A 13,612-nucleotide genomic window follows, 5' to 3' on the forward strand; every position below is an offset into this window, starting at 1 on the left:
ACCTGGTCACATCTGCAGGACACACCTGGTCTCTGGTGCTTTGGGAATCTCACTCCTAACAGCAATACCCCATCTCCTGGTTGGCCTCTGTCTGTCCTGACTATGTGAAAGAATGCATGTTTCTGCATTTTTGGAGTGGGTGAGGGGCAGGGCAGATGGAAACCAACAAGACAGTTCAGTGTTTGGAAAGGCAGGGATCAAGGTTTCTTCTAAAAACCTTTTTTTTGGGGGGGTGGATGTAGGGGTGGGGGTAAGGGCAGGAATCTGAGAGCTGATAGAACAAAAACTTCCAGCTGCCATGGCGGGGGCGGGGGGGGGGGCTGTCATCTCTGCAGAGAGCAGCCTAAGACCATGTATGGAGTGGTTGAATGTAGAAGGTGAGATTTGACTTGCTCAGCCAGTATGGATCTTGGTAAGAGGGAACTCTGATGTCTAGAAGGAAGTCATTCCCTTTAGGCCCATCCCATGGAATAGAAAATCTTTTCTGACTTAGATGTGTCCATATCTCTTTGACTGATCAGGGTGTGTGTGTGTGTGTATGTGTGTGTGTGTGTGTGTGTGTGTGTGTGTATGCATGTATGTGTGTATGTATGGTGTATATGGGTGTATGTGTGTATGTATGCATATGTGTGTACGTGTATGTATGTGTGTATGTATGTGTGTGTGTATGTATGTGTATGTGTGTGCGCGCCTATGGGAGGCTTTGGTTGTGTTAGTGTATTTGGCCACTGTCTCACTCTCTTTGCAGTTCATTCTGGACCACCAAAAAGTCTTGCTTCAGAACCAGAATCATTTCCTTTTTGTTTCCTCTATAAAGTGATCGAGTGCTTCTGTGGCGTTCCCCTTTCTCCTGTCTCTCCTCCTTCTCCTCCTCCATCTCTCTCCTCCCATGGGGTTTAGGTCTCAAAGTACTTGTAGATCTGGGCTACGTACTGCATAACACTCTGCCAGTCAGGACGATCTGTGTATAGCATCTCGCTGAGTTCCTGTGTGGTAGACAAAGAGAGAGTCAGCTTCCTGGATGGAGAGGAAAGAGCGTGGAGTGAAACACAGGGGCATGTGGCAAACTCAGGGCATGCTTCCTCTTTCCTGGAAAGGAATTGGAGGAACTCTGGATAGGCAAAGGTCAAAGGCTCTGAGATGCTCTTTCCTAAGAATTCTCCAGTCTGATGATCTCAGATCCTGGAGAGCAGATTTCCACTCAAGCATGTAAGTTCACGCCAGTTAGTGAGTCCTTGAAAACTGTCAACCAAGCAAATGAAAAACATTCCTCTCCTTAATCAGGAGAAACTGATCTCTTTAAAAGACAGCGGCAATGACTGACCACCATTTTATTTAACTAAGGATGGGCTAGGCTATTTTAGATGTGAACCAGATGGGCACCCTTTCATTTCTGCAGCCCAGTCTTCATCTGTTATTAGCCCATAAGGTAGGAATAGCTGTCAGCAGCCAGAGGATACAAGGACAAGGCAATAAAGTGATGCTATTTGGTCCCTGGGGCTGAGGACAGTGCCATGCCAGGCTAGTCAGTTAATCCATCAGTTAACCAACAAGCATTCATGAAGTACCTACTACGTGCTAGGCATTGTGCCAGGCACTGGGGATGTAGAAAGTAAGATGAAAGAACCTCTGTCTTCTGGGAATAGGAGGAAAAGGAGGTGAAGGTAGAGGAAAAGGAAAAGGCAAAGAAAAGAAGATGAAGGAGGAGGAGGAGATGGAAAAGGAGGAGGAGAAGAAGAAGGAGGAGGAGAAGAAGAAGGAGAAGAAGGAGGAGAAGAAAGAGAAGGAGAAGAGGGAGGAGGAGGAGGAATAAGAAGAATAGGAGGAGGAAGAGAAAGAGATAAGAGGAAGGGGAGGAGGAATGAGCCCTCTCTTCATCTCTGCCTCAGAGAATCTCTCTCCACAAGGCACAGCTCAAGCACCACATTTTACATGAGAGGTTCTTAAGCTGGGGATCCCTGAGGAGTTTAGGGACAGAATTCAGAGAGTCTGTGAACCTGAATGGGAAAAAAATGACCTCTTCATGCCAATATAATTGTATTCCTTTTATATCTTGTGCATTTTATTCTATGCATTTACAGCCACGCTTCTGAGGAGGGCTCTATGGACTTTCCCAGACTGCTGCTCGAGGAGTCCACGGCACAAAAAAGGTTGAGTGTCTGTTCTATGAGAATTTTTCCTCATTCCCCATAGCTAGTGTCTTTCTTCCCTAATCCCTTGTATTCAACTATTTTGCATTTATTTGTATTCATATGTGTGCATTTGTATGTGTGTACACACACACATTTTTTTTTGTCAGTCCTCATTAGAACAGAAGTTCTTCATGAGTTGGGATTGTTTGATTTGTTGTACTTGTACCCTAGTGCCTAGCACAGAGCTTGTCATATAGTAGGTGCTCAATAAATGCTTACTGATTGACCGGAGGAAGAGAAGGCAAAGAAGGGATTTACAAGCCATTTTTCTGCTAGAAATGTCTGAAAGTGGACTGGAAACCCATGTTGGACTTCTTCAGAAGTCAAAAGAGAACAGCCAGGAGGAAGCCAGCAGACAAACAAGGCAGGAATAGAACGTGGTGTGACCTGTTAAATGAAACCACACAACGCTCTGTGTCTGTTACTGGGCACTGGGAGGCCTGATGGGGACCTATTAATGCACCATTTATCCGTTGTTTAAACAACATTCACAACATAGTTGACTAACTTGTTCCCTGGCAATGCGGAAGAATAAGCCATAGGTCAATGTTGGCTGTAGAGTCGACATGGGGGTGGATGAGGGGTGGGAGCCAGGCAGAGAGACCCCCAAAGTGAAAAGGACTCAGGGAATGACTGCTCCAGCGAGTGTCGAGGGCCAGGGGCCAGTCATGGTCTCTTTAGAAGACAGGGGCCCGGATGTTGGGTAGGCTGATGGGCAAATACACAAAAGCATCCGCTTACAGGCTCAACAGAACCGAGGACAAATGTTACGTGGAGATTGGGAAGGAGACTTAAGAAAGGACAATCAGAAAAGGTGTTTGCTCCCTGTCGAGGCACCGGTGTGGTAGGGAAGATGCCAACCTGCTTTGGTTGAAGCAGATGACATCACAGGCCCTAGCCTTAGTCATTGATATAGCACCAGAAGATCACCAATTCATGGGATGTGGGAGCTGGCAGGGACCTGGGAGGTCACAAATCAGGTTGGAGGATTTTAGAACTGGGAAGGATTTGAAAGATCAATGCTTTCCTTTTTTTCCCCTTGAGCCTCAGTTTCCTCAGCTGTAAAATGAAGGACTGGGACCCAGCCACTAATTTCACCTCTAGGGCTAGGATACCACGAACTTCTGTGACATTGAGAAGGTCACAGTCCTCGTGAGCTTTGGTTTCTTTCTCTTTAAAATGAGGGGGTCCCACTAGATGGCCCCTGAGGTACACGATGAACAGATGTCTTATTTCAGACCACGAAGAGGCAGAGCAGAGCTCGGAAGAGTTCTGTCCTCATGTCATAGTTCTAGAGCTGGAAGAGCCTTCAGGGGTCATTGACTCTGACCTTATCATTTTACAGATGGGGAAACTGAGGCCCAAGGAAGTTAAGTGACTTGTCCAAGGTCACAATGATAGTAAGTGGAAGAGACGGGATTTGAACCATAGGTCCCCTGACTCTGCTGTCTCTGCTGTACTACTCCACCACCCTCTGGGCCACTAGAGAACTGCTACAGCTCATCTTACTCTTTATTTTGGCTCCATGCAAGACAAAAATTGCTGGTGCCTAAGCAGAGGACGTGAATTCAAATTTCAGCTCAGCCACATAATCCCTGTGCTACCATGGGCCTCAATGTCCTCATGTGTAAAATGATTAGGCTGGACTCACTGACCTCTAAGATACAGTTTTTTTTTGTTTTTTGGTGAGGCAATTGGGGTTAAGTGACTTGCCCAGGGTCACACAGCTAGTAAGTGTCAAATGTCTAAGGCTGGATTTGAACTCAGGTCCTCCTGGCTCCAAGGCTGGAGCTCTATCCATTGCGCTACCTAGCTGCCCCTTAAGATCCAGCTTTAGATCTATGATCTGGCTTTCTTAACTTGGACAGTTCATAAACTCTTCATCTCGTGAATGCAGTGAGTGTGAGCAAGCACAAACCAAAGCCAGGGGGCCTCTATGAACTCTTCATCATTCTCTTCTTGTTTTCTCAATCTTCCTGTGCTGGGGGCTCTAGACTTCTGGGGAAAGCATTTTATGATTGTTGTGGAAAGAGCTCTGAACTTGGGGGACAGTGGGAAACATCCAGAGAAAGGCAATCAGGGTGGCAAAGGGCTTCAAGGTCAAGGTCATGCTGCATGAGGCTCATTTGAAGGAACTAGCTAGGGATGATAGTGGCCTCTGAGCCTCTTCCAGCCCTAAATCTATCATCCCATGTATAGCCTGAAAAAGAAAAGACTTGGGAGAGGGGGAATGGCAGCAGTCATTAGTATCTGAAGGCCTGACATGTGCAAAGCGGGGATTAGATTAGATTCAGAAACAGCTGCTCATTAGGCAGGACATTCACACATGCACGCTTTCATTCACTGCGACCACTGACCTCCTTCCATTGCAGGGGAAAGGACTGAAAGTTCTATTAATGCTTTCTCTGATAGGACCAAGCTTCTAATTCCTAGTCCTCAGTCTTTCAACGCTTTAATGGGTCAATGAGTTCATCAATGTAATTATGCTTACCAGAAAAGCAGGTCCCAAATCATCTGTGCTTGCCCATCCCACACAACTTGTACATGGCCAACCCGAGTCAAATTTTTAGATCACCTAGACCATCTTAACAGATGAGATTTGGATTTAATGGGGTCCAACCAACAGGAAGCCTTAAAATTAGGGCCTTTGAATAATGGGCCTCTTTGGATGAGGGATTTCAATTTCCAATAATATGTGGCTTCCCTTGCCTCAGATCAATGGCTAAACCCATCTCAAGGATAGAAATGAAGATACTCACCAGGCTGGGGGTGATGCCAACACTCTCTGCAGCTTGGAATGCCAGTAAGAGATTCCTTTTCTGGGGGGGGGGGGAATGAGAAAGATGGATGTTATCAACTGAAAAAAAAATAGGGCCAGCCTTCCACCCTGCTGACCCTCTCTAATAGTCACTAATGCCATAGGGCATCCAAAGGCAGTGATTGCCCAAATGACCTTGAATTTAACCACTTTATATTTATTCGGCACATCCCTGTATATATCCTGGTCATCTCCTGTATTAGAAAGTAGGGATTGTTCTGTTTTTTATACTTGTAGCCCCAGTACTCAGTCCAGTGCCTGGTGCATAGTAGGCACTTAATAAATGCTTATTAATTGACTGAATGATCCAAGGTCCCTGTAAGAGACAGGACACAATTTAATCAGATGTTCTAAGCAAAACAGATCTAGTTTTCTTTAAACTTCCCATGTATTGCAATGATTCCTCTTAACAGGGAACTTTCATTTGGAAAGACCTCTAAGGATGGAGACAGCAAAGTGAACAGATCCAGGAGAAAACAATTTATGCAATAAGCAACACTGTAGAAGAAAACAGCTTTGCAAGACTAGAGGTCTGGTCAATGCAATGATATACCTCATCACTATCTTCCTGCTACAGATGTAACGGACTTAAAATGCGGAGGGAGCAATGGATTCTCTGGCATGTCCAATGTGGGAATTTATTTTGCTGAACTATGCATATGCATGATGAGAGTTTTAATTTTAAATTCTGTTTATTGTTTAGTTGTGGGGACAGATTATTAATGCATGTAAAAATATTTTTTTAAAAAACAAGAAAACTTCAGTTTGACCTTTTTAAAAGGAGGATGGAAGCTTAACAAAGATTTATTTAGTGACAACTGCCACATACCCCCTCCCCAAACATATCACGTATATACACATGCATACTTGTGCATACGTGCGCGCGCGCACACACACACACATGCATGTGCATGCATTTGTGTATATGCTCATGGGCTTTTATGGTTCAGTGGATGACACAATCCAGCTGCCATTGGGTACCCCAAATGGAATTGGGGGTCCCTTTGCAAGTTCTTGAGTCCACACCTTCAGATGCATGTTTCTAGAATGGCTGAAAACCAAAGAAAACTGCATGGTGTGGTGGAAAAAGCATGGACTCTAGAGTCCAAGCATCTGGGTTCAAATTCCACCTCCAATGATTATGACCCACGTGGCCTTGAGCAAATCACTTAATTGACTTCCCTGGATCTCAGTTTTTGCATCTGTAAGATGAACGGGTTGGACTAGATGAGGCCCCTCTGAGGTCCTTTTGTGTGGTAGGTCATGATATCACGTTCCTGGAGTACTGTATGAAAGAATGTTCAGCTCCGGGTCAGGCGCATATTGAAGCAAGAAGCATTTACTATCGACCGACCTAGTACGTGTTGTTAAGCCCTGTACTAGATACTGAGGCGACAACAACAAAAGTGAAACAGTCCTTTCCCTCAAGAAGCTTACATTCTCTAGGATCGAGGAATTATTTGAATTCATTTTTCATTCTACAAGCATTTATTAAGCAGCTACTATATGCCAAGCACTATGCTAAGTGCTGGGGATACAAAGATGAAAATTAAATAGTCTCTGCCCTCAGGGAGATTACATTCTTTATGACTAATGGATTGTTTGAATTCATTTTTTTATTACTTACATCATCATAGCATCCCATGACTCCCTCCTCCTCCCCCTCTGAGAGCCATCCCATAAGACTTGAACAAGTTTTTATGAAGTGCCTGCTATGTGCCAGGCATTGCACTACGTGCAAGGGTACAAAGACAAATATGTGAGTCCCCATCCTCAAGGGGCTTATATTCTACTGGGGGAGTACAACTCGGAAGAAGGTAAGTCTACATTCAATCACTTATGGAGGAAAGAGAGAGCACTATGTAGAAAGGTTTTGTGTGGGAGTCTATGAGCTGAGCCTTGAAGAAAGCTAGGACGGACCGAGTTAAAAGAGAGAAACAGATATTTAGAGGAAGGAAATTTCTCTAAATCAAAGGCGAGAGGTTTTCCCAAGGCTCTCGTGTCTGACTATAATGGAACCAGCTGATGTTCTCCAGTTCAGTACTGGACAAAGAAGTAGCCAGTTCAAGCCTCCACCGGGAGCCAGATTCGGAAAAGACTTGGAAATAGTATCCACCATGGACCACCATCGAGAGTGGCTGCTTCTTTGTTTGGAAAAATGACTTTTATGTGTTTCGACAGCAAAGAGGGCACAAGGAGCCAAATCTCATTACCCTAATCCTCACTCGTTACCATAGGAAGATCTCCACTGCCATGACCAAGAGCACAAAGCATCATGAACCATTTGAGCTGCTCCCATGATTAGACTGTGGAGTCAGGTCATTGAAGTCATTGAAGTCATTGGCAAGCATCTTCCAAGGCCATACTGCCACTCACTGGGTTCATTATTTGGTGCTTGGGAGAAAAATTCTGACCCTGGGACTTTACAGTAATGCAAAATACTGGGGACAATTTTTAGCAAAGGAGAATCATAGGATACTAGCTTTGGAGTTAGGAGAGACCTCAGAGGCATCTAGTACAACAACCCCCTCATTTTACAGAGAAGGAAACTGAGGTCGAGTGGCTAATTTAGGATTATAGCTTCTGAGCTAAAGGGGACTCAGAGACCATCTAATCTAACCCCCTTATTTTATAGATGGGGTGACCAGATGATTTATAGCATTCTGTATTTATATTTATTAATTTTATATTTGAAGCAGCTAGGTGCTGCAGTGGATGGAGTGCTGGGCCTGGAATCAGGAAGACCTGAATTCAAATCCATCCTCAGACACTTACTAGCTGTGTGACCCCGGGCAAGTCACTTAACCCTGTTGGCCTCAGTTTCCTCATCTGTAAAATGAGCTGGAGAAGGAAATAGCAAACCACTCTTGCCAAGAAAACCCCAAATGGGGTCATGAAGAGTCAGACATGACTGAAATGACTGAACAGCACAAACGCTCTATTTATGCTCTCTCTCTATGTATGTATACGTGCATACACACGTATGTATATATGTGCATATATACACAAACCATGCATATACGTACATGTATATGCATATGGTATATAAATATAATTTCCACATAGTTGTAATCTCTCCCATTAGAACAGAAGCTTATTACAGGAAGAGATTGTTTTATTATTTCTACTTGCATCCCCAAAGCCTAGCACATGGTAGGTACTCAATAAATTACTTGTTGATTGGAAGGGACCTCAGAAGTCATCTAGTCCAACCCTGTCATTTTACAGAGGAGGAAACTGAGGTCCATTGAGATTCAAAGACTTGGCCAAAGTCACAGAAGAAGTTAAGAGGGCAGAAGTAGGGTTTCCAACCAGATCCTACAACTGCAGAGCCAGGGTTCTTTCCACTGTCTATCCCACAGTCTCTATTGAGAGTTTCCAAAAATGAATGAAGGGGCACCTGCCCATGCCACCCACTCAGTGCAACCAAACCATTGTCTGCTTCTAATATCATGAGCCTGAGCTTGGAAATCGAGAGGTCAATGGTTTCCTTGGGCCGTCCAAGCTCACGCCTCTCACTTGCTCAGGAGACATTTGCTAAGCACCATGTACGAGGCCCTGTGTTAGGCACTGGGGGACACGAATGCGAAACAGTGTCTGCTCCCAAGCACCACAGCTGGAGAAAAGTGAGGGTCAAGTGAAAGTTTTCTGGGGCTGCTTGGAGGCAGCCTGGCAGGAGCCAGGCGGAAAGGAGAGATAGAAAATATCAACAAGAGACGGGAGGGGATCAAGCAGACATGTAGAAGTGTTGGCCTTGGGGGAGGGAAGGGTAACCTCTTCATCAAAGGAGGAGAGGAAGCGGAAAGATGGAAGGGGGTCTTGAGATGCAGGATAAGGGAGAAGCGGGATCTCATAGCTGGGGGCAGGCTATGAAAGCCGATCTGCCAGGATATAGGCCCTGGACAGATGCTGCAGATGGCAAAAGGAAGGGAATAAGCTTTTCTATAGGGCCTGCTGTGTGCCACGCACTAGGCTAAGTGTTGTTAAAATATCTGTTTTATCAGAGAAGGCAACGCGCTGGGCTCAGATTTGAGCAGGAGGAAGAAAACAAGCCAGATTACCTTTGGAAAACTGTACAATCTGTTTCACATGATTTCACGTGTAGAATTGCCATCACATTTCTTGCCTTCTCAGTGGGTAGGGCAGGGGCAGGAGGAAAGGAGAGAATTCAAAACTCAAAATTTTAAAAAATGAATGTTAAAAATAAATAAATATGAAATTTGGGGGAGAAAGAAAACTGTACAACACCTCTGAAACAAAGACCTATCTTTCTGAAACTGCTATTTTTTCTGGTGATGCCCTCTGACTGCAAGTAATGGCCATATCACAGTCCCCAAGGAAGACAGGCCGTTAAGTTGCTGTTGGAGCAATGGAATGAGGCATGGTGGGTAGAAGGAGGCTGCTGCAGAACAGGCTGGTGAAGTAGGCACATCTAACAGGATGTTAGAGAGAGTGAGTGGAGAGCTAGCCTGTGGACTCCATGGGTACCCAATACACCACAGCAATTCCAGATGTAGAGGGTGGGCCCCTATACACTGGGCTGCCCCAGGGAAGATGACTTATAGGAGGCCACGGACAGTCAACTGGGATAAGAAGGTGTGGGCAGGCTGAGTTTTGGATTGTGGGAGGGAGTGCCCAGACCGAGGAGCTCTCAGACCCAATTAAATGGCAAATAATACCAGGTGTGGTTATTAGGAATAGGTCATAGGATCACAGATTTAGAGCTGGCAGGGTCCTCAGGGGACACCAAGTCCAACCCCCTCATTTTTACGGATGAAGAAACTGAAACGATTTGTCTTGGGTCACACAGCTAGGAAGGGCCTGAGGCTAGATTTGAACTCAGATCTTCCTGTCTGCAGGCCCAGATCTCTGTATACTGCACTCTCCTAGCTGTCTGGTTTTTTTTTAAGACCTCCATGAGGGTGCAGAAAGAGTTGGAAGGGGCAGAAGAGGCCAGGGGTTTTCACTGGATTAATTACTGAAAAAATTGTAAGGGGGAGGAAGCAAACAAGATAGCTGAGTTGTCTGTGGGATAAGTTATAGTTTTGCAACTGGACAGAGAAAACCACCTCGAAAAATCCTACCTACTTAGCGATCTGGACTCTGGGACTCCTGAGGCAGACGGTGAGACGTGGCTTCTAATTTCATCTCCACTGCTAACTAGTCCTCGGGGCAAGTCCCAACCTCTCTGGGCCTCATTTTTCTCAGACATAAGATGAGGGGGGTTGAAGTGGGTGATGTCTAAGGTTCTTTCCAGATCTGTTAAACAGCCAATAAGTAATTAACTCACGTCTCTATGGTGCTTCAAGATTTACAGTGCTTTCCCTCAGGCCTACTTTGGGAGGTCAGGGATATAGTTAGGCCACGGCCACGCAGCTACCAGGGGTGGGCACGGAGTAATAACTTCTCAGACCTGGGTAGATCACTTAGAGATCTTACAGATAAGGAAACTGAGACCCAGAGAGATGAGATTTGCCAATGGTCATAATCTACTAGTACTAGTAATAGTTGTAGTAGTAGTGGTAGTAGTAGTAGCAGCAGCAGTAGTGGCGATGATGATAACAACAACCATAATAATAACTAGCATAGGTAGAACACGTAAAGGTTTGCTAAACACTTAATAAACATCCAATTTGATCCTTACCACAACCTTGGGAAGTAGGTGCTATTATCATCTCCCTTTTGCAGATGAAGAAACTTAGATGAACAGAGTTTAAGTGACTTGCCCAAGGTCACGGAGCTAGTAAGTTTTTGAGGCCAAATTTGAACTCAGGTCTTATTGTTCAACAATGATACCAGTGCCTACCATGTACAAAATAGCAAGCTAGGCACTGCTTGGGGACATAGAATTTTGTCAATGCTTCAAACCATCTTTCTCACAGTCTCCCATATTTAAAACCCTGGTATCATCTTTAACTCTTCTCTCTCTGTCACCTTTTGTATGTAGTCAACTACCTAATTCCTCTCTAAACTGTGTTTCTCCCATAGTGCCCAGCATAGGGCTCTGAACACAGTAGGTGCTAAATAAATGTCTATTGAATTAAATTGTTTGATAAGATAAGTCCCTACTGTCTCAGAATCTAGTAGGGGAGAAAAGACAAGCACACAAGTAAGTACACTACAGGGTGGTCTGTGATATACTCTAAAATAGAGGTCCAAAAAACTATAGGAATTCAGAAGGGAGAGAGAGAGACAGAGACAGAGACAGAGAAAAACTGAGCTGAAACTTCAAGGAGGGAATGTGATTCATCTACATTTTAATCATCACTATTAATATTTTCTCCATAACTTTCTTAAGTTGAGACATCAACAAAACAATAAATCAAGCCCTAATTTGTAGAGTTTGCTTAGCTCTTATGAGCTCATATGAGCTGGCTCCAGGCACAGGTGAAGGGGAGGGCATTCTAGGTAGAGAAGACTGTATGAACAAAAGCGCAGAAGTGGGAAAACACAAGGCTTACTTAAAGATAAATGGGTCAAGGTAAGGAAGGATAGGAAGGAAGGGGCATGGAAAAAGCCCTGGCCCTGGAGGACCTGGGTTCAACTCCTGCTTCTGATAATTACTGCCTGGAGGACTTTGGGCAAATCACTCCATCTCCTCCATCAAATGGAATTGGATCAGATGGCTTCTGAGATCTCTTCCGGTTACTCATCTCTGATCCTCTGAATGGAGTGATCTTGAGGACGAGAGTTCGCCTTAAGGGTTAGGCTAAAGAGTTTGGCCGTTGGAACTAAGCCAGTGGAAAGGAAAGGACTGAAGACTTTGAATGCTGGGGGCTGATTGTGAGAGCAAGGGGCTTTGGGAAGTAAGCAGAAATGGGACAGAGAATGTAAATGGGGGGCGTGGCCAGCGTTGGTGGGAAGGAAGGAAAGGCAGCCAGACCAGACCACCCCCTCTCCCAGTGCCCCCTCAACCAGGCTTCTCTTCTATCCCCAACGGAATCAGCCTGGCCTTGCCTCGCTAGGGAAGTCTGTTGCAAAGCACAGTCTCTCTTTTTTACTAAAACAAAACAAACAAACAAACTTCAAAACAAAAGGAAACCTTCCTTTGATTGTATCTGACACCCTTTGATTGTATCTTCCTTTCAAGTCATGGGAGAAGACAGGCTGCTAGTTCTTTCTGAACTTTCCTATTTGATGCAGATGTCCAGAATGCCCAGGTCAGTTAATTCCATTTAGTAAGAAGCTGCCCGGGACCCTAGAGCTTTGGGGACTGTCAGTGGCCAAAATCGGCCAAAATCCACTCAGAATCTGCGCCTTGCTTTTAATGGGTTTTTACCAAACTTGAGAATACGCTTGTCTCTGCTGCCCCCCTTCTGGGAAACCAGTAGTGGTGCACCATTCACTTCTTGATTCATCGCCTCATCCATTCATTCGTTTGATAGAATGTAAGCTCTTCGAGAGCAGGGATTGTTTCTTTCTTTGTCTTTGGATACAGTGTCTGGCCACACAGGAGGGGCTTGATAAATCTTTGTGGAATGACTGAGTTGATAATTCATTAGCTTAGATTTAAAGCAAGAAGGGAATTTAGAAGCAATTGAACCTCCTCATTTTACAAATCAGGGAAACTGAGGCCCAGAGAAGGTAAATGACCTGCCCAGGCGGGGTCACAAAGCTACTAAGAATCTGAGACTCGGGTCCTCCTGATTCCCAAGTCCAATGCCTCGTGTAGTACCTTCTACAAAGACCACCTTGGACTCAGGACTCCATCTACAGCAGGTGAGCTGAGATGACGCCAGCAGGCTAAAGACACTAAGCTCATGCGGAACATCTGGACGAGCTATAGTGATGGTCCTAAGATCACAGAGTTAGAATGGGGGCCTCGGGGCCACTTAGTTCAACTTCCTCATTTTATAGAGGAAATCTCAGAGGTTCAGAGAGGTTGAGCCACTTGCCTGAGGAGAGGATGGATAACCCTCGCCTTCTGACTCCTCATTGGGCTATACCGCCCCACCCCTCTCTGTTCCACAGCCACTGTTCTCTTTTCTGGACCTCTTCTTCCTCACCCGATGAGTCCAGAATGAGAGAATTCGGCCCCTGGAACCAGTTAGCAACGTGCTGCTTCTACAGAACCTCGGGCTACCACCATCTCTTCCAAGCTCTTTTACAATCACAGGACTCGAATTCTGAGCATTGTATTATATCAATCAATCAATCAACAAATATTTATTAATTACTGACTACGGGCCAGGCACTGTGCTAGATGTTGGGGACCCAAGGACAAAAGCAGGCCCTGCCCTCGTGGAGCCTACATTCTACTGGGGGGTGGGGGAGGCATGGACACCGATAAGTATAGTCAAAATATTTCTTCTGTGCATTGTACTTGGGATTTCAATGGCACAAGAAACTCAAAGTGAGGAAACTCTCCACCAAATGAGATGGGCACCAGCCCAACAACTCAATGACTTGCCCAAGGTCACGTGGCAGTATGTCAGAACCAGCAATTGAATGTGGGTCTTCTGAGATCTGAAGGAAGGCAAAGTGAGGAGGGGGAGGGGAGGAGAGCCCAGGTATGAGGGACAACCTGGGAAAGGCACCCAGAGGGGATCTGGAATGTCTGTGTGTGGAGAATAAAAGCACTAGTTAAGCTGGAGCAGAGAGG

General features: G+C 45.2%; 1 protein-coding gene across 4 annotated transcripts in view; it reads right to left on the bottom strand.

The window, feature by feature from the left end:
* Positions 1-612: 612 nt before the first annotated feature.
* SPECC1 (sperm antigen with calponin homology and coiled-coil domains 1) overlaps positions 613-13,612 on the bottom strand; it is a 289,999-nt gene continuing 276,999 nt past the window's right edge. For 3 of the 4 annotated variants that reach the window (XM_027861937.1, XM_027861936.1, XM_027861940.1), the window contains 3 exons: positions 9,072-9,136; positions 4,952-5,011; positions 613-986 (listed from right to left, as the gene is read on the bottom strand). In XM_027861937.1, the coding sequence (XP_027717738.1) occupies positions 926-986; positions 4,952-5,011; positions 9,072-9,136 (186 nt within the window). In that variant the 3' untranslated portion in view covers positions 613-925. The remainder of the gene's footprint in view (positions 987-4,951; positions 5,012-9,071; positions 9,137-13,612) is intronic. The other variant, XM_027861938.1, reaches the window with a different exon arrangement.

The sequence above is a fragment of the Vombatus ursinus genome, unplaced genomic scaffold (genome assembly GCF_900497805.2).
Source record: "Vombatus ursinus unplaced genomic scaffold, bare-nosed wombat genome assembly UNPS02014768.1, whole genome shotgun sequence".
NCBI classification, from domain to species: Eukaryota; Metazoa; Chordata; class Mammalia; order Diprotodontia; family Vombatidae; genus Vombatus; species Vombatus ursinus.